Raw genomic sequence first — 23,867 nt, 5'->3', positions numbered from 1 at the left:
GTTTGGAAACTTGGCACATATCGGAGGACTGTGGCAGATATAGGAATATAGTAAATCACTTTGTTACAAGATTGAGTGGATAAGTTGCATAAGACAGTCCAGAATCATGCTTAAACAATTTGAGTTTTATAACCAGTCTCTTTAAGGTGTATATTCATGTATTGTAGATAGTCCAATGAGTTTTCATACTGGTGATTTTCTTACATTACCACCACCACCACCACCTACATCAATATCGTAACCTATTTCAACGATGGAGTCAGCTACATGAACAAAGATTTTCGGCCAATCGATCTCAACTACTTTGACTGACATCATCAATCAACACTGAAATCATGCTTCTTAAATGGAAAACTCTTTCAACATATCAACACCAAGCTCGATATCTAGACTATACAAACACCCCTTTACAGCCATACATGAAAATGTCATTCCACAGTAATATGTTTATGTTAATTCGTTCTTTGTAACAACACAACTCTTAACTTGTTAAGATGAGAAATGTTGCTCAACATATTGCATAGTGCTAGGAATTACAATGAAAGGAAAAGTTCAAAATCAATCAAAATCATGTTTGCTCAACAGTTAACATACGCACACATCTCATCTATTCATTATCCCACTCCACTAGTAAAGTGATCAATAAACCAATTACACTTTAATCCAAGATTCAAATCAATAAAAGGGGAAAGAAAAGCTGGAAAATTGGTTTGTGTGATATTAGTAAATCTCTATCATCTGAAAAAAAATGTTTCTTTTTTTTAGTCTTTAGTTTTGGTGCGCTCATATTCTATCTGTTCAGATTTTAAAGATGTAAAAAAGAAAAAAAGCTCAATTGTAGTCATGCTAAGCTCTGGAGGTGGACTGTTTAGATGTTACCACCACAAAATTTATAAACCTTTACTTTAATTATTATTTTTTGCTAATTGAATAACTTGATTTTTTTTTTTTTTTTTTTTGAAGATAAACTGACATTATTTATTTCAAAATGGAAATTCTTTACTATATGTTTACACAATGATTACATTTAATTTCATGTGTGTAACAAATTTGTTTTTGGCTTCTAATCTATAGTCATGATTGCTATAACTTTGATTTTTTTTTGGTAAGGAGAACAACTATACTAGGTTAGTTGGTCGTGAGTCGTGACATCTCCCAATAATCCCAACTTCCCAAGTAAGCTATAAATCTAGGTTAATGGGGACCAAACTTATAATTTTAAGGTTATAAGGTGAAATTCTTACCAACTACACCAAATACTACTTGATGATGAATATCATACCAGTTGCGGATCTCAACAAATCTTTGACAATTTCCGAGATTAACCTATACCTATTCCTCAAACACATCCGCCTCCTCTTCCCCACCCCAATTTTTCACAAATGATCATTTATCTCATCTAGCTTCAAACAGAAAACAAGTTGTAGTTGCATTCGACATGCTCATTTGCCTTAGGGTAAATTTTCAAGATTGAAGTCGTGAAAAATAGGAATTCATTCATTATGAACAAAATTTACAGTACATTAAAAATTTGTTAGACATCGTATCAATTTAAGCAAAAATAGAGAGAGTTGCCTTGTAGTTTGAATTCTTGATCAAAAGCGTACCCCAACAAATTGCAATTGAAATCAATAGAACCAGCTCAGTACAAATTCTTAAACAAATTGATTAGATATGAAGTCTCTAGAATCTTTGTTTCTATTGGAAATAAATTATGAGAGTAATCTCACGTGTAAATTCAATCTCTATAATTAGGAAAAAAAAAAAAAGCAATGTTGTTAGTAGATATTTTGGAATATCTATAATGTAGGAATATCTTTTCCTAATGTTTTGAATTAGTTTTCTTGTAACTTAATTGTGTAGATACACTCTTCTTTGATGTATGTGATGATATATATATTCATAATCATACCTTAATGTTAACAAAAAGAATACGGAGATATTATTTGGTAATGTATGTTTAATTGCTAGAGTAGAATATAAGAAAATATATACAATTAATCATTTATTCCATCAAAAAACAAAGAAAAAGTTAAGTACGACTGCACTATTTATTTTGTCTAACCATTCCCAAACATTGTGAACCATTAATGGCATTCTTAATTGAGAGGGATTGAAGTTAATTTTGACAACTAATTTCAAACAAAAGCAACATCCTAGTACTCGCTTTGCTGGAGTAACAATTTATTTTATTTTTTTGGGTGTTGCATATAATCATTTAATATACTTCCTTTTTTAGTATTAAGTTGGGAATTTATCGACAATTTATGAGTAAATCGGTGTAATAAATGTTTATTTATTGTTAATTCTTTCCATTTTTAGCTCCTTATATGCGGCTCTAAGGGCTGCATATATCTTTTTCCTATTTTTATAAAGAACAAACAAAGTTGCATATTTGTATACTTGTATGACTTGTATCCCATTATCTTGTCAAAACAACATTGTTCAGTTTAATCTAAGCAAATATATAATAAAAATGGATAGTAAATAGACATGTGGGATTATTTCAAGCTACCTATATAGTGTCCGATCTTTAGAGAATATTATATCGGAAAAATTATAAAGGAGAAAATGAAAATAATAATAATACTCCATAAAATTTATAGTCAATTTTGTGAAAAGAATATTTACTTTGTAAGTTTATATATGGCATAGATGCCAAACCATCAAGCATTGAAGCTTTGGCCAAAGTGCCAAACCATTTTGAAAAAGACTAGAAAAAGAAAATGGGACAATCCTAAGAGCAATATTTGGTGGAATGTCATGTAATAGTATACCAAAAACGTCAATTTTTTCTTTTTCTTTATTTTAAATGTTTTTTTAAAGGTTGAAAGGGATTTAGACTAATTTAAATACACATTATTGAAAAGGATTTTACAAAATTGAATAATTGATTCTCAAATTATAGAAACCATTGTAATTACTAGGGATGAGCATAACAAGGTACTCTGTTAAAAATGGAAGCCGGAACCAGAATCTGTTGCACAGGTTCATGAAAATTGGGAACCGAAACCAGAACATGCAGGTTCCGATTTATGGTACCATGTCTTTTAATATCCTTAATAACTTTTTGCAGAATTTTTTGTAAAAAAACTGAATGATCACTAATTTATACTCCGAACTCGCAAATAATTGTTTAGCAAATTTAATACAAATACCTATAATTGTTATTTTGATATTTATTATTTTAAAATTAGGTTAAAATTGGTGCGTAATTTGAACTTAAGCAATACTTTTATCAAGTTACAGGGTACCCTGTAGGTTCCGGTTACAGGGTGAGCAAAAATTGGGTACCCTGATTTTTTGCTCACCCCTAGTAATTACATTGGATACTTCTAATGAAGTGCAATTTTTTAAACAAGGTGCAATTTGGAACTAAGTTGTACTCCCTCCGTCCCCAAAAGTTCGACTCTTTTGGCCTAATTTTAGTCTTAAAATGATCGATCCATTTGCATTAAAATATTTATCAATTTACAACAATATTTGTGCAAACTTAGCTTCCCCATATACAATTTTGTTTTTTCGTGTATTTTTAATACTTTATCTCTCTATTTTTTTACAAACCCCATGTAAATTTATCTTTCCAATATGTTTTTATTTCTTTTTATTTAAGTTTCTTAATAACCACGAAATCAACTCAAAAGGGTCGAAATTTTGGAGACGGAGGGAGTATATGAGTATGAAGGCCTTGAATCTTAATGGCCATGTTCGGCAATTAGCTTTAAGTTTTTTTTTTTTTTTTTTTTTTTTTTTGACAGTAAGAACTAAGAAAGGAAAAACAAACAACTTAAAAAGACCAAAAAAGAAACTCCCGAACACGACCTTCCCAGCCAACCAATGCGCTGGAGATACCCATTGCCTTGGAACTTTCTGAATCTTGCAGGCCTCAACAGTAGCCAAAAGAGCCCGAATATCCTGAATTAACCAGCAGAGAGAAATGTCGTCACGTTGTTTCTGGGCCAACGTCATACAAAGAGGTTCGCAATCAGAGAAAATGAGGATTCTACGAAAACCCCTTGCGCATACATGTCTTAACCCCCAGTAACAAGCCTGTAACTCAGAATGGAGAGCTGAAGAGGAGAAAGAAGCACGGGCACCCCCTCCTCGCACTACAGGCGAATCACAATCTCGAAAAATCCAACCCGCACCAGCCGAATTGTCCAAGGACGACCAAGCCCCATCAAAAATCAAACAGATATCAAATTTTGAAGCAATCTCCCCACAAAGAGTGGCCACCATACCTGAACTAGGTATCCTAGGCCGAAGATCCCCCGAGAAAGGACGGTTGTGGAAATCCTAAGCTTGTTGACCCCGCATAAACCACTGAGAAGCAAGAAGCAGAACATCATCTGGCGAGACTACCTGATGCCGAAACCTGATATTATTACGCGAAAGCCAAATAGCCCATAAAAGAGCGAAAAAACGCATCAAGTTTTCCCAGTCCTTAGCAACCCTCAACAGTGAAATCATCGAGGAAAACCAATGAGGAAAAGGAAGGCGAAGAAGAACCCGACTATTAAACCGAAAAGAACTACCGACCCATAAAGAGACAACAAAGTTACAATCTCTGAACAAATGGTCCACCGTCTCCAGCTCCCTATGGCAAAAGCAGCAAACAGGATCAACAGACAGGCCACGAACAACTAGAGCTGCCGCCACCGGAAGACCAGACTGAATTATTTTCCAGCCAAAGATCTTCCATTTAGGAAGGAGAGGAAGCCCCCAGAATTTTGCCCACCAGGAAGAGGGAATAGATCCCCCATAAGAGTGCCTAGAAGTCTGCATGAGCAAGAGGGCATAAGCAGACTTCGTAGAAAAGGAGCCGTCTTTAGTAAATTTCCAATACACAAAGTCATCCATGAGCTTCAATGGACGATCTAAACTTAAAATCCGATTAGCCGTTGGGCTGTCGAAAAATCGATGGACCTTCGAGGGGTCCCACGCGTTAGAACGCAGATCAATGATATCAGACACATGAGTCGGAAGTTCCGACTGGGATAAACCAGACTTAAACAAAACCGGACCACCAGGAGCCCAGTCGTCAGCTGTAATACTAACACTCCTACCACCACCTACCTTCCACTGGACACCCGAAACTACTGCAAACATCGCCATCTGTAAACCCCGACACCCCCAAGAGGGCCGAGACACTCAAGCGCCCGAAACAGAAGCAAGAGAAGGGTACTTAGAAAACATGAGGCGAGAAACCATCAACTGAGGATTATGTATCATCCGCCATCCAGTTCCAGCAAGGAGGGCTGAGTTAAAACAGGCAACATTGCGTAAACCTAGACCGCCCAAGCCTTTTGGCAAATGCAAAAGAGAAGCTGAGCGCAAGGCCAAGCCCTTAGTAGAGCCAGAAGATCTCCACCAGAAACTAGCTAACATACTGTCAATCTGGGAAGCAAAAGAAGACGGAATCTTGAAGACCGAAAATGTGATTAAAGGAAGCCACCAACACCGAGTTTATAATGACCAGATTAGCAGCAGCTGACAATTGTAGGGAAGCAAAAGCGGACAGACGATTAGCAACCTTATCAATCAAGAACCTGAACTCCGAGACCTTACTTTGCCCTATATCAACCGGCAAGCCAAGATAAGTCCCAAGTGAATCCTTTGATTGAAGTCGAAGACTGCGGGACAAGAAATCCCGAAAGTCAGGGGGAGTATTTGGGCTGAACTTGACAAAGGATTTCTGAAGATTAATCATCTGGCCTGAAGCTGAACAAAAATCAGAAAGGATAGCCAGTACATTATCACAAGCCTGCGGCGAAACCTGGAAAAACAACAGCAAGTCATCTGCAAAAAAGAGGTGGGAAACCGAAGGGCCACCTCTAGAAACACGGAGACCAAAAAACAATGATTGTTGTTCCGCCCGACGAAGAGATGCTGATAGCACTTCCATACACAGAACAAACAGATATGGCGACAGTGGATCTCCTTGCCGAAGACCACACTGTGGACGAAAGGAAGGTGTAAGACTCCCATTCACCAGAACCTGATAAGAAACGGTTGTAACACATTGCTCAATAATATGAACCCAATACGGGGGAAAACCAAAGGCCCGTAAAACCTGACTCATGAAGTCCCACCGCACTCTGTCATACGCCTTATTCATGTCTAACTTTAGGGCCGCATAAAACCGCTTCCGAGCCTTTGAATTATTCATAAAGGTGAGCAGCTCATGAGCTACCAGAGCGTTATCAGAGATCAGGCGGCCTGGAAAAAAAGCATTTTGAAATCCAGAAACTAGAGAAGGGAGGACCACCCGCAGCCGTCCCGTGATACATTTGGCAATACATTTATACAAAACATTGCATAACCCAATTGGCCGAAACTGAGACACTAACTCCGGTTGAGAAATCTTAGGAAGAAGAACCAAGAAAGTTCTATTCCAATCCTTTAACATATAACCATGAGCAAAAAAGTACTGCACCGCCGAGATCACAAAATGTCCTGTATCCTCCCAGTGTGTCTTGAAAAAAGCCGAGGTAAAACCATCCGGCCCAGGGGATTTATCATTTGCGATGTGAAACAGTGCTGATTTAATTTCAGAAGCCGAGAAAGGAGCTATTAGCAAATTCTTTTGAGACAAAGATAATATCGGAAGGTCAAGATTTTCCCACTGTAAAGGAAGACCGTTCCCAGATTGAGACACAGGAGTATACAGATCTGCGTAAAAAGTCTGAATAAGAGCACGAAGACCATCAGAATCAGATACCCAATGTCCAGCATCATCCTTCAGGCTAACTATCAAATTTCGGCGACGTCTAGCCTGTACAACCGAGAACAGTAGGCGGGAGTGAGATTCTCCAACTACATCCCATTTAACCTTAGCCCGTTGTTTCCAGTAAAGAAAAGCTGCTGTGGCTTCCGCAACCCGTTCTTCCCTTATATTAAGGAAAAGGACTCGCGCCACCTGGGATTGCAACTGAGTAGAACAAGATGATAATTCAGAACTTAAGGCCTTCCAGTTGATACCCCAAGATTTCCTGTGTTCAAGGCACCAGTCTTTTAGTTTCCCGCGAATAATACCAAGTCTACGGGATAAGGAAAACAACGGAGAGCCCGCAAATTGTAGAAGACATCCTTCTTTAACAATCCCTGAAACATCCCGAGCAGATAAACACCAATTCTCAATCCTATAAGGTCTTCGAATTGTATCTCGACATACCGAGTCCGAGAAAATAATAGCAGCATGATCTGAAAATAAAATGGGTTGATGATGCACTCGTGAATCCGGAAAATCAACAAACCAATCATGAGATGCATATGCCCTGTCCAGGCGTTCAAAAGTGGGGTCCACTTCTATCCTATTATTTGTCCAAGTGTAAGCAGGACCTGAAAAAGGAACATCCACTAATCCCAAACCCAAACGCCACTGAATAAAATCCAATCTACCCGGTATAAACGAAGACCCACCTAGTTTGTCTGAGAGATACTCAACTTGGTTAAAATCACCAATCAACAAAATATTCGGAAAGGTTTGGACAAAAGTAGTTATAGACACCCACACCCCCATTCTATCAACTATATGAGGCGCACCATACACAAATATCACATATTTTATTGCTTCACCAACTGATATCTTACAAACTACAAAGTTTGGGGATATAAACAACGGGACTACACTAAAAGGAGCTAGCCAAAAGATAAACAAACCACCACTTAAGCCCATAGCATTCACACCACAACAACCCGAAAAAGGAATAGAAGCTAAACTATGAACAACATTATCTACAGAAACCATTGTTTTCATCAAAAACACAACATCCAAGTTCTGAGAGCGGACTAAAGAGCTAAGATACAGAACTTTAGGGGAGTCCGCTTGTCCAAGACCCCTACAGTTCCAAGCTGCAATCCTCATCTCGACCGTGGTGGCTCTAAGGGTGCCACCAAACCCGCAACAGAAATAGTCGAAGTTGAGACCGAACCTTCCTGACCCTTCCTCTTCTTGAAGGGTAAAAGGCATTGCAGACAACCAGACGAACCAGAACTAATAGTGGTAGAGAAAGTTTTACAAGTAACAACCACTCCTCTCAATCTCTTCCTCTTCTTTGAAGGAGTAAAGCAAGAGAAACACCTAGTTGAATTAATTGCAGGAGGCGCTGTCGTATCAGAAACTGATGCTCGACGATTTGAAGGGAATATTTCCTTAGCCCAATTCCAACCTATATCTTTATTACAAGCCATCTTGAGAAAAGGAGGTTTTGGTCGCTTAAGAGGATGAAATCGTTTATGTAACCTTGAGGATCGGGGAGATGGAGTAGATGGACTAGGCTTGGAGAGTGGTATTGGAAAGGAGCCATGACAATGCTGCTTCTTTTTTGGAACGCATAGAGATATTTTGTGGAATGAGAAAGTGGGCTGGGTTTGTGTTTGGCTCGGATCATTTGGAACAAGGTTAATTTGTGTTCTAGGTTTTGATTGAAATTTTCTCTTTTTCAAAGGTGAGAGGGATGGAGTAACAAACTCAGGGGGTCTTTTGTTGGATTTAATGTTCTGGGGTTGGTATGGGTTGATACCTTTGAAAAGACTTCTGAGATTTACTGTAGTTGTTCTAAATTTTTCAGTTCTCTTTAAACCAATATTCATATTTGAGAGATTATGGGCAGGCAAAGAAGCAGACCTACTCAACCCACGCCCATCAACAAGACAAGGAGCAGTCATACAAGAATTCAAAGAGCAAGAATTCTGCTTATGGCCAATTTTATTACACTTAGAGCACAAAATAAACAAATTCTCATATCTGAAATTAATCCACTTAAACTCCGAATGTCCAAGGTTCAAGTAAAAACCAGAAAATAACGGCTCCAAAACATGAACTTGAATTTTTACTCTAACCAAACATCTTATTGAACCTGGAAGGGGTTCATCAATACTCAGAAAGTTTCCAACCAGATTAAGCATAGGATTAACGATGTTAATATCACATAAGTCCAGGGGAACCTCATCTAGATGAACCCAAATAGCAGCCTTGTCTAATTTTATATCTCTTATTGACTCACCCTGATTCCAAGGTTTAAAGATTAGAAGAGCACCTTGATTCCAAGCTTTAAGTTGTTTGTATCAAATGGTTTGACTATTTGTGTAAAGTATTTTGTAAATGCTTTCATATGATAACTAATTTTTTTTTTATTTGAAAGACTGATAACTAATATTTTTAGTAAAATGACTAGCTGTAAGGATATTGACCTGAATAATTTACAAGGCAAATAGTTGAGACTCTTTGGTAAAGGGTGGTAAACTAGTAATTTTGATCAACTTATACTTGTAACTCCTAACTTCCTACAATAAGCTTTTCAATCCCTTTTTAAAAAGGCAAAAGTTAACGAACGTCCCGGGGGCGTTAGATAAGCTAGTTAAAAGTGGAAAGATTAAATTAAAATGATCATTAATTACACCGATCGACGCGTGATTTTATCACGCTTTCCCAAATTTATACCACTTTTGGTAATATTTTAAATGCTTATCCAACGCCCCGGGACGTTCATTAGCAAGATCCTTTCAAAAATTAGAGGTTTGGACTAGTTACAGATTTCTTTCTACGTACCAAAAACCTGGGCTCTCAAAACCATACACCCTCAATATCTTTCTTACCACACAAAAGTTTATTGTTGAAATGTTGAGTGAATATGAAGCTTCATGTGTTCTCTTCCGAAATTAAAAATAAAAATCGATTTCTGGCGTGCTATAAAATAAAAAAAATAAAAAAAAATAAATTATATTTTCTTTTAACTTTTCTTAATGAAATTATAATGAGAAAACACAATGGTCCATCATTGAAAATAACTTATGAATCTAAATACTCCGTAGTTGCGTAGTACAATTTGTTTTTATCAAATAATTATTCAAGGAAATTAAAGAAAAGAGAGAAAAGGTTATGTTTCAAATAATTTTCACATTGATCCGCTAATCATCTCCCCTCCAAATCTAAAATCATTTAAACAAATAAACAATATTATAGCTTAATGACTTTAATCTAAATATAAATTCCTACCTAATGTCGTGCTTGTTGAATGTCAAACGATAATTGGTTAATATTTCAAAGATCACGATATTTTAATGTAGATTAAAAGAGTGAAAAACAAACATATACTCCGTATATACTCCATTACTCCGTATTTAAAGTCATCTCGAATCTACAAGTATTACAACTCAGTTTAGATTTATTTTAGAATCGTGTCGATTAATCCAATAGTCAACTATAGTCAGTTTGATTGAGTCAAATACAATCTAAACTGTCATCACACATTAACACACCATTAAGTTCTTGTCTTCTTGGTAATATGACCTTATCACACTAATATATGGGGACACCTCCATGCATTCTAGAGAATGAAAATAAAAGCTACGCAACAATTCTCAATAACACACAAAATCCCAAATACACTTGGCCATTTATTTACACTTCACCAAATTAAAACCACTTAAAAATCCCACTTTAAAAAAGTTACAAAATACAAACACTTAAAGTTGAACCAAAAATCTTGCAAAAAACATATTAGAAAAGGTCTAGTGCAATAGTCAAGTAGCCTGCAAAAGCAAAAGAGTGCGAAAGTAATACTTTGTGTTTCAATCGGTCAATCCACATTAATCGGACCCTTTTAATTTTTTAGAATGAATTACTCCATCCACCTCATAAAATAAATTTTTTAGAAAAAATATGAGGGAAAAATATGATTTCTTTTAAATTTTAAATTTTTTGTACTCGAGTGAGTGAAATAAAATAAAATTATACGTGGGGTGAGATACTTTGGAAAAATGCCAATAATTTCATGGCTATATATGCAACTGCCAGTCTGCCACTTTGCATCAGATCCCACAATTTAAAAGTTTTACAAAATTTTCTGTTTTTTACTTCATGCTATTGTGATGCTAATTACTATTATGTCTATTATTGGTACAATAAACAGTGTTCACACACATTTTCTCCCTTCTCTCTAAGATAATAATTTTTCTTTCCATTTTTACAAATTAAAATTTACTTCACTCTTCCAAATTATATGTCATTTATCTTATCTCATTAAAAAAAAAAAAAAAAAAACTATTATTGATTTGGCATGCACTCTGCTATCCCAACCTACCTATATAATAGTGAAATAAAAGTGGTAAAATAAACTATAGAGAGGTATTCAAGAGCTTGCACTCGTCGTTTGGGTTTAAAATGGAGAAAACTGAAGTTGGAGATCATTCAAAAACGAAGGAAGTCATTGTTAAGCCAAAAGTTAAGATGAACAAATATGCTCTTGCTTGTGCTCTCTTGGCTTCGACCAACTCGATTTTGCTTGGCTATGGTATGTTCATTCTCTAACAATCTCTCTTTTAATGTACAAAGTGTTGAGACTCCAACTTAAGATCCATTGCCTCACTTTTAGTGCACACGGTCATTACTTATTGATGGTCCACGTCAAAAATTGAATATAACAGTAACGAACTGACAAATTCGTCTGATGAATAAATATATGGTACACAAAAAATAAAATAAAAATTTTTGAACTTTTGCGGAGAAATTATTAGGTACTTACATTATGCTAGGAGAATGGTTCTCCGATGCCAATAAGATGATAGACCTAAATGTAAAGTCGTGTGGGTATAAGGAATCCATAAACATGGAAATAATGATTGATTTAAAATATCTCAAATTTAAGTTGTTGATTGAGGAAGATTGGTATAGAAGATTGGAAGGTGCCAAGGTAAGGATAGCCTCAAATAAAAACAAAATATATGTCTTCTTTTAAATACATAAAAGGTATATTTGACGAGTTAAGGCCTAATGCTTACCACTTGTGAATTGATAGTGTAAAAGAATAATTCTTGTTGAATCACCCGAGTTGCTCTCTCATTAAACGCAAAGTTTGGTTATTTTTTAGTTTTTTCATTTGAATTTAGATAGTATCTTGTGGTTCAAAATTAAAGTTTACTTGTGAAAGAAAAATTAAAAAAAAAAAAATATAGCAATAGCTAAAGAAATTGGTTCATGTAATTTCTTAGATAAAGCTGGTGAATCATAAAAGTTTGGGATGATTCCAACTAACTACATCATGAATATACAATGAGATTCATGCCACATAGTGCATTTGTGCTGCTGTGCCCGGCAAATTAAAGAGCGCCATCAAATATAGGAGTATAATACTACCTCGGAATTTTATTAGTTGTAATTTTGAGATATTATTTGTGAGATATAAAATATTTCAAATTTACAATTAAAAAAAATCAGAGGTACATAAGAAGTTTAATTTAATGTTCGTAGACATGTACAAGTAGTAAATGAATTGACTTTAGCCATCCACATCACATATTCCAAATTTACAACTAAAAAAAAATCAGAGGTACATAAGAAGTTTAATTTAATGTTCGTAGATATGTACAAGTAGTAAATGAATTGACTTTAGCCATCCACATCACCATAACGTCAAAGGTTTAAACCCCACTAGGATAATTTTGAAGAGGAGATTTTCTTACTTTTTTTTTTCTTTTTTTCCTTACTCTTCCAAATTATTTAGTTCCTAACCCTGGTTAAGTTGATCCGTGATGGGTTCAGTCTGATAGGGCTCTTCTTTTACTCAGAATCTTAATCTTATATGAATGATGACGTGTTGGATAAGAATGATGAGGTGGCGGATAAAGAAAATATAAAGAATAATAATGACAATATTACGCGTTAGGAAATTAGAGATTCCTAACATAAATGAAAGATTTGTAGAATGAAAAAAATGAGAAAATATTATATCCAATATTGCATTTATTTTTGTTCCTTTGGAAACATAGATTATTTGTTGTAGAATGAAAAAAGTAAGAAAATATTATATTCAATAAGGAATAAAAAAAATTGATTTTAAACATTATTTGATTCTATATGTAATGATAGACACAAGAGTGAGTAATATTTATATTTTCAAAATCTTAATTCATAACAATTGGTAAAAAATTGGTTTTCACTTTATTCACCGCTCCATTCAAATTGTATCCGGATTATTAAAACGGACCAAAACAGGACAAATCCAATTTCTTTTGTTATTGTTTGGTTAAGGAGATGCCTTAGTAAGGAATTAAGGACTGCACCTACGAACCTTTAGATTGAAAATTTAATCTTCACTAGCCATATTTTGAGGATGAGAATCTCTTACCCTTCTCCCCCATAATCAAAGTGTTTAGCCCATTAACCTGGTCTTTTTCCATTAATCCACCACCCTTTAATCTTTAGTGTAAAAAGTTTTAATTTTTGGTTATAGAGTGTATAGTTTCAGTCTAATGTCTATTTCTAATATTTCAGATATTGGAGTAATAAGTGGAGCAATCCTGTACATAAGAGAGGACCTAAAACTAAGTAAATTCCAAGAAGAAATCTTAGTAGGTTCCCTTAACGTATGCTCACTCATTGGCTCTCTACTATCTGGCAAGACCTCGGACCTCATTGGCAGGCGCTACACCATTGTCCTTGCAGCCTGCACCTTCTTCGCCGGGGCCATGCTCATGGGGCTGGCCCCGTCGTACCCTTACCTAATGGCAGGTCGTGTGGTGGCTGGTATAGGAGTAGGCTACTCCCTCATGATTGCACCCGTGTACACAGCTGAGATATCACCAGCAATGACACGTGGATTCATGAGCTCATTGCCTGAGGTTTTCATAACTGTAGGGATATTGTTAGGGTATGTGGTCAATTATGCACTTTCAGGGATACCTAATGGTTGGAACTGGAGGGTGATGCTCCTGTTGGCAGTTGTTCCATCAATTGGTGTTGGATTGGGTGTATTTTTTATGCCTGAATCACCTAGGTGGCTTGTCATGAAGAAGAGGTTGAGCGAGGCGAAAACAGTCTTGGTTGCAACGTCCGAAAATGAAGAAGAAGCTGAGGTTAGACTTGGAGAGATCACTAGAGCATGGGAACTTCATGGTAATACTTTATACTTCTATTCTTTGGGTGCATAGACATATACATTTTGGTTTTTTTTTACATTTCTAGTAGTGTAGTTTATAATGTCAAATGTGTTCACTAATTGGCAGAAGCAAGCAACTTTGTTGGGCAAAGTGTATGGAAAGAGCTACTCTGGAGGCCAACACCAGGGACTCGCCGGATCCTCATCGCTGCCATCGGGATAAACTTCTTCATGCAGGCTTCTGGGAATGATGCCGTGATCTACTATCTCCCTGAGGTCTTTAGCGCGGCTGGAATCAAGAAGAAGAAGCTGCTATTTGCCATCAATGTGATCATGGGAACAGCTAAGGCTACCTTTGTTATGATATCAGCTCTTGTATTAGATAAGTATGGTAGGAGACCTCTTTTGTTATTGAGCTCAGTTGGTATGGCTGTGTCCCTATCAACTTTGGGCCTTGGGTCCATGTTTCTTAGGGCTTCAGGCCATAAGCCTAGTTGGGCTATTGTTGTGAGTGTGATCGCTGTCTGTGCTGATGTGTCATTTTTTTCAATTGGGCTTGGGCCTATAACTTGGGTCTACTCATCGGAGATTTTTCCGACGAGGCTTCGGGCTCAGGGGACGAGTTTGGCGGTCTCTGTAAATAGGTTGGTCAGTGGGGTTGTGGCAATGACATTTCTGACTATAGCAACAAAGATAACATTTGGGGGGATGTTCTTTGTTTTGGCCGGAATTATGGTGTTGGCGACGGTGTTTTTCTTCTTCGCTATACCGGAAACTAAAGGGAAGAATTTGGAGGATATAGGGAAACTGTTTGAAAATAAGAAAACTAGTGATGAAGGAAGAGAAATCAGTGAAGCTTGAAAAAACATATAGTAAAAATACTCGTAGTTGATATTTGATCCAAATGATCCATGTACCATGTACTTAGACTACATCATAGAATTTTTAGCAATGTAACGTTGAATCAAAATGTAATAGGTAGTTCGTATCAGTAGTTAAAGACCTCTACATCATATGTAGAGAATCAAGTCCAAGCTAATTGTAAATTTGTAGTTCTGTAGCCAACAGGCTGATAATTTAGATGCCATTTTCAGTGATAAAGTCTCAAATGTGCCTATTCACTACGACAAAGAATGATTACGAGCCACAAATTGTGTAACCAGTTGTACAAAATCATCCAGGCCAGCAATGACAATTGTGTTCCCCAATCAACGTCTTAAGGTGAGAGACGAGAGAAAAAATGATGATATAATAGACGAACTAATACTAAATTTTCAAAATAAACAAGGGATTACCATAACTCATGTTCTTGACAAAAGGACTAGGCACTCTAGTCAGTAAGTCAGTTCACAACTTCACATGTTGCAAAACATCATTTACATTGTATAGTTTAGACTAGCTAGCAAGTTAATAATGGGATATGATACATATAGAATTATACACATTGGTATTCAGTTCTCATTTCTCAATCCTTCATCCCCAGAAAACGGAAAGTTTGAACTTTCATGTACGTTCTGATAAGTAATTTACAGGGAGCCATTTGACTAACATGGCTGAGCGGGTTTGGCCTGAAATAAATATATGGATACTGTTGTAAGCACGTTTTCTATCGAGGTATACACATTTAATTGAAGTTTAGAAATAACTATCACATATCGTAAAATAGTAATGGTTTATGATTGGTTTTTCTAACAAACTTCTACTTAAATAAGATGATAGAGAAATGACAGGTATCACCACTATAATAGTTTTTTTTTTATAAAAAAAAAAAAAGTACTATAACATCATGTCAAATTCTTAATACGAGTAATAAAATATTAAGACAGTGTAAAAACTAATTCTAGAAGAAGAGAGTTTTAGGATTATAGTATTGCTTAACTAACCTTTTCAGAAGCCTCTTGTTCTACCACAGTATAATTATCAATTGTGCCCCATGAATATGAATTAGTTACCGAATAAGAATCTGTATATTCAAAAAAGAAGAGAATTAGATCACACAAGCATACAAGTAAGCTTCAACTAATTGCACTGTAAAAGAAAGTTACATCTACCATTGATATCAGTCCATAACCAGCTTTGAGTGGACATCAACTTCTCCACCATGGTTGGATGAAGACGACTACGATGTGGACTCTAAACTCGGTAATCTCCAGTATCAAATATGTGCTCTGGAGCAACTGAGAAGATAGGAATAGCCAGAATATCTCTAGCCATCTTCTTCAAGATAGGCTTGTTTGCATGCCTCCACCTACCCAAAACAGCAATGTCTGCAACACTTTCATCAACATAAATGATATCGTCTTCCAAGTAAGCATCCAATTCAGGTTTCTGATCAAGTTGCTCCATTTTTCTCTTCTTCCTTGCACGCTTCTTCATTTTTTCAAAGTATGGACAAGTCTTTAAGACATCAAGGTCAGAAGAAGAATGATCATCACAATTTGTCTTCTCCGGGATCACTTTACTTTGATACTCGTTGAACAGATCAAAGAAAATTTGGCGAATGTGCTCCACCTCGATCTGACTTCCATCTCCATAGATATCTTTGAAACATTCCTCAACACCAACCAAGAAGCAACAGCAAAAATATCCCGTACTGAGTTCCAATATTTGTCAAATATCTCTAGCATTTTCAAAGCCATGTTTCTCACAAGCTCATTAGTGCAGGTAACCCACTTAGAGATAGCTGTTTTGATGGAACACAAATCGAAGAAAAAAAGGTTTGCACAACGATAGTTAGAGACACAATTTATCAATGTATAGAATAGTCTCAACTTTTGACAAATTTCTTTGGCTAACTCCCACTCCTCTTCGCTTGGCACACACAAGTATTCAGACTCCTGTTTCTTCAGGTGACAGAAGAACAGGTTTAAGCAAAAGAGCTGATTGTAACATCAGAAAGGTTGTGTTCCACTTGGAGACAGAATCAAGATTCAGCTTACTGTCACTATCAGATGCGCTTAGCTCATGGAATGCTTCCTTAAAATCTTCCTCTCTTTGAGGTGTTGTAGATACTCTCACGAATTTTCTCAATCACACTTCCAATTACATCGAAACCCTCTTTAACCAACAAGCTCATAGTACGAGCAAAACATCTCGTTTGCAACAATTTTCCATCCAAAATAAGAGAGCTACTGGAAAGCTGATCAGCTAAAATATCAGTAAGTCGTCTCTCATCAGAATCATCAGATGCATATTCAATGGCAATTGTAGAGATTTTTGAGGCCACATCCCAGTCAATAAGACAATCCGCAGTGAGTTTGGCAATCAACTCATTTTTAAATTTATAAGGCACATATACAAACCTTCAAAATGTGTATAATATGAAAGTCAATATTCACAGTAACAAACTACATTACAAATATAAGAAGGTAGCAGAAACAAGCAAATTTCACAGAAACAAGGGTGGTTAATACACAGAATTAAGATTTATGTATAAAAGTACCTCATCATGCGACGTTCAACTTTCCAGTTATCATCGATTATCTATCCTGTAATAGCAATATATCTCTTAGTTTGTTCACATGAAATCCACTTATCTACAGTAATGGCAATCTTGCTCTCATTATCATTGAACGATCCCATTGAAATATCCCTATTGAACTCATGGATTTTTGATATATCACTGTTTAGTGTGTTTTGAGAAACCGAGGGGTAAACAACTTCAAAGAGTTTTTTAAACCCCATATGATCAACCATGGAGAGGGGATAGTCATGTAGAATTATTGCTTTTGCCAATTCTCTCCTTATCCCCATTGGAAAGAAGGTAAGCTGATTGATGGTTTTAAGTCGTCCAGCTCGTTCACGCAAAGGTAAATTATATAAATCAGAAGTTTGCATAGAAGATACTCCATCTTCCTCATGTGATGGTTTTGAATCATTGACTAGGGCAGGAGATTGAATGCCAGCAACCGGTTTAGACTCAGAGCTTAACCCTCCAGAAGACATGTCAAACCTACCAGGTTGAATCAGATTAGAAGTTTTAACAATCAATAATATAACCATAAGGAACTAACATTGACCATAAACAGTTTCAAATGAACCTTAGTTTGAAGGATAAGCGAAAGTAAGTTTCAAATCCAAGTGTTGAATGTTGACAGGATCCTAAAGTCCTAAACTATGGAAGCATAATGCTGTCCTAGAGTAGTTTATTAAAGCTACAAGTACCAGTACAAAAATCAATATATGCTTCATTACAAACAAAGTAAAGTGAAAAAATTCATCAATAAAGTGTATCTGTGAGAGCTCAGCCGAACCCAAAGGGCCCTGATCACACCTTCAACCTCTATAGATGCTACCTTTTTACAAGACTCTAAGAGTCTGTCCCCCACTCCCCCCCCCCCCCCCCCAACCGGGTTTTGTTATAGTCCGATCCTTATGAAGAACTATATGTACTGTCTTAGCACAAGGCTACTAATTAGAAGGCAAACACGGCAACAAGAGAAATTTCCAAGCTTGTACATTAGTGTCTAGCAATTTGGAACAAAAATAAGCGCCAATCCAACATGGAGCATAGATAAAAATAAATAAATAAAATTGTTTTAGATATGGACTTCATTGACACTCACTATCAAAACCAAGTGAGTAGTCAAACTAAAGTAACAAGGTTACATAGTTACAAAACAACAAGAAAATATAAGTTCATCCCTTTGATAAACTTGGAATGCAAATCAAGTGGCAAGCTTATAATTAAATCGTCGAATGATGCAAATATGTATTAATGTGTCGAATCCAACAAGATCTTACGTGAACATATAATCACTTATGGATTAACGGAAATTTATGGGCAAAGTTTTTAAAGTTTGACCTAAAAAATATTAGCTAGGAAATCATATGAGGATGGAGGGAGTAGTAATTTACTACCTTTTAAGTTTTTTTTTTTTTTTTTTTTTTTTTTTAAACCCTAATTGCTACTAGTAATTCACAAAGATAGAAAACTAAAAGACAGTGGTTCACAAAATCTCCGTAATTTCAACAGAGAATTTTCAATTTGTGAATTTATGTTTTCGAATATACTAGAAAACCCTAAAATGACAGAACATCACTCAGATTTTCCATGTATTATCAAGGAAAAATCCACAAAAATAAAATTAACAAAATTATACAGATCGAGCACAGATTATTAATAAAAGTTAAGCAATAATTTCTAGCGAATTTATACAGAGCAGACAATATCAATACAAGAAAATAATAATTAGGCAGTAAAATTGAAGGAATAAAATGGTGTAAGAGAAAGATAAAGAATTTCACCTTGTAAAAAGTTTATGCTTCCCAATTCATCAATGCTTTTGGAATGTGTTGAGAATTGAGAGTTGAGAGAGAGATTTGCGCTGCTGAAGAGGAAGAGGCGGGAAAAAAGATGACACTCTTGGTTTTGATCCAGTCACCACTGCTACGTATTCATTTTCGATTCTATTGTCAATATGTGTTACGCATAGTTAAATACTTCGTACTCCGTGGTGATATTATTAAGTGGTTGACGTTTTTACTATATATATATACGGAGTAGTATTCACATGTCTCCATTTGACCGTAAATATATTTACTCATACTATGGAGTAAAATGTAAAAACAAAACAGGTGTTACTCTATAATACGGAGTGTAATTTATACTCATACTCTGTAATAAGAGTTGCTAATAATCAAATTGTACATTAATAAGTGTGTGTTGCAATATAATTTGAAACAAAGGAAAGGGAGTATTGTAATCTACACATTCACATTGATTATCGAATCATTTTGGACCGAGTGAATTCGATTAGGTTTGAGTTAAGTAATTATATACTCCATACAGCCGAGTGATCGGATGTCAGTTAATTTTGCATAAATGAGTTATTACAGAGTATGTTTTAAAACTAACTAATGACTTGAAGCTATTTTTATTCGTGGTTTCTAAAATCCGAGATCACTCATAGATCGTTGTGATTTTAGAAATGAAAATTAATCTTAAAACACATGACAATATCATACATAATTAGATGTATTTTTTTACAGTACAAAGTATTCTGTATCAATGTTTAAAGACTACTTTGGGTTTGACTCTAGGTTTTGGGTGGTTGGAGGAAGTTATGCCTTGGCCTTCACCTATGTTTCATGTCTGGGATTTGGAGAAGTTGGTCTCCTCGTTGTAGTCCTTGGTAGTGGGTTTGTTTTGAAGAACAATTTGGGTGAAAGTCATTTGTTAGTAGCTCTTCGTTTTTTAAGTTTGCAAGTGAACGACGGGAAGGTTTGGTGTTTTGTTTCGTTGTTAGTTGGCTCTAATTTTGTTAATTGGAGTTCTTTTAGTTTTAGTTTTTTCAGGTCTGTAATGGGTTTTGTACTCATTACACTCAAAATTTTAAATCCGTGCGCTGCTCCCATGTTATTTGGGGTTCATAGTATGCTACCATTCAAGAACTTCTTTCCTTTGAAGGAGAGAATCAAGTTACTTGTTACCGTGTTATTACCTTCTTTTCGTTTCTTGCTTTGGTGTTGTTCAAGTTCCATAGGTTAATAGATGTTTCTACCATTGTCAGTTACCCACCGCTTCACCCTTGGTGGAAAAAGGACACCGAGAATAACATGTAATGTAGGCTACAACTCGCTAGATTCAAGGCGGTGCTACCTACAAAGTAGTTCGACACTCATTGGATAACTAAGAAGACAGTTTCTTTTAAGTTTGTTTGTTTTCTTTTGTTCATAAGAGCAAGTGTTGCTCATGGCTTTGTAAAGGTCTTAATAGGCCTATAAACTTTTCAATATATGCATTTGAAATTTTGAATCCTTTGACAAAAAAAAAAAAAGGGTTTGATAGAACTTACATTCCTAATCTAAACAAATAATTACTTTTTTTGAAACATAAACAAATAGTTATTCCATTTTATCGAGTAAATTTGACTTGTTACTTTCAAAAAATCAAAAAAACTGACTTGTTAAGTTCTTTGAAAAACCAATTTGGACTCACCTTTTAATGAGAAAAGGCGAAAAGCATATAAAAACACGAGTGCAGCACCGATTAGCAATAAGTCCCTCTGCCCTTCCATGTCAACACTACTCAACTCACAAGGCCACAACCAGCAAGTAATATTCCCAACCCCTTCAAAATCACCACGACACCTTTGCATTGCCATGACCTCACCAACCTGCCAGTCTGCCGCCACAACTATACAATCCTAGAGACGACAGAAAGAGCAGGGGAGAAAAAGAGGACCCAAGAAAAATCCAACGAGAGAAAGATGGAAAGTTGAAAAGGAAAAACATGCAAGTATGTAACACACCAATTTTTAATACATCACAAGTGCCTACACTACTATTGTTGTATAAGGTCTACAATAGTACTAAGTCACCAGTTTACTCAGTTAACAGCGAGCTTCTACCAAAATCCAACTCTTTCTCCCTAGACACCACCAGGCATACATGTACAAACGAACTAACATTTCAACAAAATTCAAAAGCTATCAGTGAGTAATTCTCTGATATCAATCATTTAGGTGACTCTGAAGGGTCGTCACTAGATTCTGCAGTCTTGTCCTGAGAAACAATGTTATGTGATCAAATCCAGTTCAAGGGAATTATACCAACGTGAATATAGGAGTATTTAGATAGAACTATAGAAGTGAGGTTTACCTAAAAAATTATTCCACATTCAACATAAGCATCATCAAAGATTGCACATTTGCACCTAGTGAATGCAAATTTATAGCTGAAGATGAAACTGCATGCAAATACATAAAGTAAAATATGTGTGATTATCCCATATATAAAAGCAGTAATACATCAATGTAGAAAACACTAAACAGTAATAAGATTTCCTGATTTTCTTTAACTTGGTTTACCTTAGGAATTCAAGTTTTTGCGTCTCCTGATCCAACTCTGAGTACACATCAATGCCTCAACCATTGTTGGATGCAGTCTGCTGCGATTTGCACCCAAAATCTTATCACCGATATCAAATGCATTCTCTACATCAACTGAGAAAATTGGAATAGACAAGACATCTTTCGCAATCTTATACAAGACAGGATATATTGTCTTCTTTTTATCCCACCAAGACAAGATATCAAAATCTTTTGTTTCTGGATCGAAATATTCTTTTAAGTACAAGTCAACCTCGTAATGCTCAGGTTCTTTCTTCTTCATTTCTCTGAGATACCTCTTGAACATGAATTCTGCAGGATTTTGCCGCAAATCTAGCAAGCTTAAGCCCTCATTACTGGTTTTTTACACAGGAAGGGAGCTCTTGTACTCATTAAATAAATCATAGAACATTCGGCGAATCCTTTCAACCACACCTTCAGCTTCATTTCCATAAATTAACGGAAAAAAGTGCTCCACTAAGAAAAATCGATATTTAGGGTGAAACACAGACACAACCCCTAGTATATCATGTGTTGCAAACAAGTACTTATCAAGCTTCTTTACCATCATTGAGGCCATATTTTTAATCACTGGAGCCTCACAATCGAGCCACTCGGTTAAAGTCTCTTTAATGAAACACGAGTGCATATAATAGAAGCAAGCAGCAGGACAGTCTGCCAAAGACTTCGGCCCTGTTTGGTTTAATGGAAAACATTTTTAGTGGAAAATTAGTTTTCATGGATAACATATTTTCAAGGAAAAACACAATTACAAATTAGTTTTCCTTTGTTTGGTTGCATACAAGAAAAGTTCAAGAAAAATAAAAAATAGGAGTGGAAATGTAAGGATGAATGAGAGGAAAGTAAAAAAAGGAGGTAAGGAGGAGAGAGGAAAATGTGGCTTCCCTTGTTTTGGGAAGGAAAATGTTTTCCATCATTAAGGATGAAATTTTCCACCCTTGGGAAATTTGTTTTCCACCCCTTAACAAACCAAACAAAGGAAAATGGGTAAAAAATGGAAAAATCATTTTCTATGAAAACCTTTTCCATTAAACCAAACAGGGCCTTCGTCTCATTATACAGAAATTGCAGCCTATTGCACACTTCCATAGCTAAATCCCATTCTTCCTTAGTAGGCAAAGAGTCGTATTGAGATTGCTGCTGTCTTAAATGAGAAAATACATCCTTGACAACAATTGAGTCTTGCAGCATCAAGAATGTTGAACTCCAATTCAACCCATCATCAAGCACCAACTTTGTTGTAGTGCTTACACCCAACTCACAAGCAGCTTTCTTAAATGTCTTTTCTCTTTCTGGTGATGATGTCCAAAACACGATACTATTACGTATTTTCTCAATTACATGCCTAACCACATCAAGTCCATCTTGCACAATCAGGGTAAAAGTATGAGCAAAACATGGTAACCGAAAAAGTTTTTCTCTAAAGAGTAGTTTATTTCCCGGAAGCTTTTCCATTAGAATGTCAACAAGCTGGTCATCAGAAGTGTAACTATCAACTGTTATAGTTGACAGTTTTTTTATCACATCAAAGTATGAGAAACAATCTAGAATGACCTTGCTAATTGACTCATTTGTACAAGGTAATGGCAAATTTGCAAACCTGCAGCAAGCAGAGAAATATAAGGTTGCAACTGAGACTAACATACAGCACATACAGTTCACAGCTTTGATAAAAACAGCTTTTTGTTAAGTGTAAAGTGAAAACTGAAATTACCTCAAGATATATGATTGTCTTTTCCTCATCAATTACGTGTCCCGTGATGGCCAAATATCTTCGATTTCCATCATTAGAAATCCACATTTTTGTTGTAATAGCAACTCCACAGTCTTCACCTGAAGAACTATTGCCTAAATCGATGTATATCATGCACCTCTCAAATTTGAAGATTTTCATTATGTCATTCTCAACAGTGTTTTGAGAGTGCAATCCCAAATGAAGGATTAACTTTGCACAAGAAGTCCCTAAACCCTATGTCCTCAACCATAGAAAGAGGATATTCATGTAATATAATCATTTTGGCCAAATCTTTCCTTGATAGGACAGGATCAAAGGTGAACTTTTGAAGAGTTACCAACCGTTCTGCATCTACATCATGAAATTCCATTTCTGAATCGCAGTAATCTATTGACTGAA

At 35.8% G+C, this 23,867-nt stretch overlaps 2 protein-coding genes across 2 annotated transcripts; one reads left to right on the top strand and one right to left on the bottom strand.

Annotated features, from left to right (window-relative positions):
* Positions 1–10,640: 10,640 nt before the first annotated feature.
* On the top strand, positions 10,641–14,981 carry LOC145579863 (polyol transporter 5-like). Its single transcript, XM_081637148.1, has 3 exons — positions 10,641–11,297; positions 13,277–13,897; positions 14,008–14,981. The coding sequence occupies exons 1-3, from the start codon at positions 11,168–11,170 to the stop codon at positions 14,739–14,741; spliced, it is 1,485 nt and encodes a 494-aa protein (XP_081493274.1). The 5' UTR covers positions 10,641–11,167; the 3' UTR covers positions 14,742–14,981.
* Positions 14,982–20,788: 5,807 nt separating this feature from the next.
* LOC145579718 (zinc finger BED domain-containing protein RICESLEEPER 2-like) lies at positions 20,789–23,627 on the bottom strand. Its single transcript, XM_081636952.1, has 6 exons — positions 23,448–23,627; positions 23,334–23,370; positions 22,768–23,229; positions 22,148–22,405; positions 21,747–22,024; positions 20,789–21,028 (listed from the first exon to the last, which is right to left on the bottom strand). The coding sequence occupies exons 1-6, from the start codon at positions 23,625–23,627 to the stop codon at positions 20,789–20,791; spliced, it is 1,455 nt and encodes a 484-aa protein (XP_081493078.1).
* Positions 23,628–23,867: the final 240 nt, after the last annotated feature.

Source organism: Chenopodium album, chromosome 14 (genome assembly GCF_948465745.1).
Source record: "Chenopodium album chromosome 14, dcCheAlbu1.1, whole genome shotgun sequence".
NCBI classification, from domain to species: domain Eukaryota; kingdom Viridiplantae; phylum Streptophyta; class Magnoliopsida; order Caryophyllales; family Amaranthaceae; genus Chenopodium; species Chenopodium album.
The sequence above is the reverse complement of the archived record's forward strand: the minus strand, read 5'-3'. Positions and strand labels throughout refer to the sequence as shown.

Excerpts from the sequence above, each read along its gene's own strand:
- LOC145579863 (XM_081637148.1), top strand. The coding sequence starts at position 11,168 with ATGGAGAAAACTGAAGTTGGAGATCATTCAAAAACGAAGGAAGTCATT. Across the intron at positions 11,298-13,276 it reads CTCGATTTTGCTTGGCTATG|ATATTGGAGTAATAAGTGGA; the intron begins GTATGTTCATTC and ends CTAATATTTCAG. Across the intron at positions 13,898-14,007 it reads TAGAGCATGGGAACTTCATG|AAGCAAGCAACTTTGTTGGG; the intron begins GTAATACTTTAT and ends ACTAATTGGCAG.
- LOC145579718 (XM_081636952.1), bottom strand. The coding sequence starts at position 23,627 with ATGAAAATCTTCAAATTTGAGAGGTGCATGATATACATCGATTTAGGC. Across the intron at positions 22,406-22,767 it reads TGAGACGAAGGCCCTGTTTG|GGCCGAAGTCTTTGGCAGAC; the intron begins GTTTAATGGAAA and ends TAAACCAAACAG. Across the intron at positions 22,025-22,147 it reads TTATGGAAATGAAGCTGAAG|AATTCATGTTCAAGAGGTAT; the intron begins GTGTGGTTGAAA and ends AAAATCCTGCAG.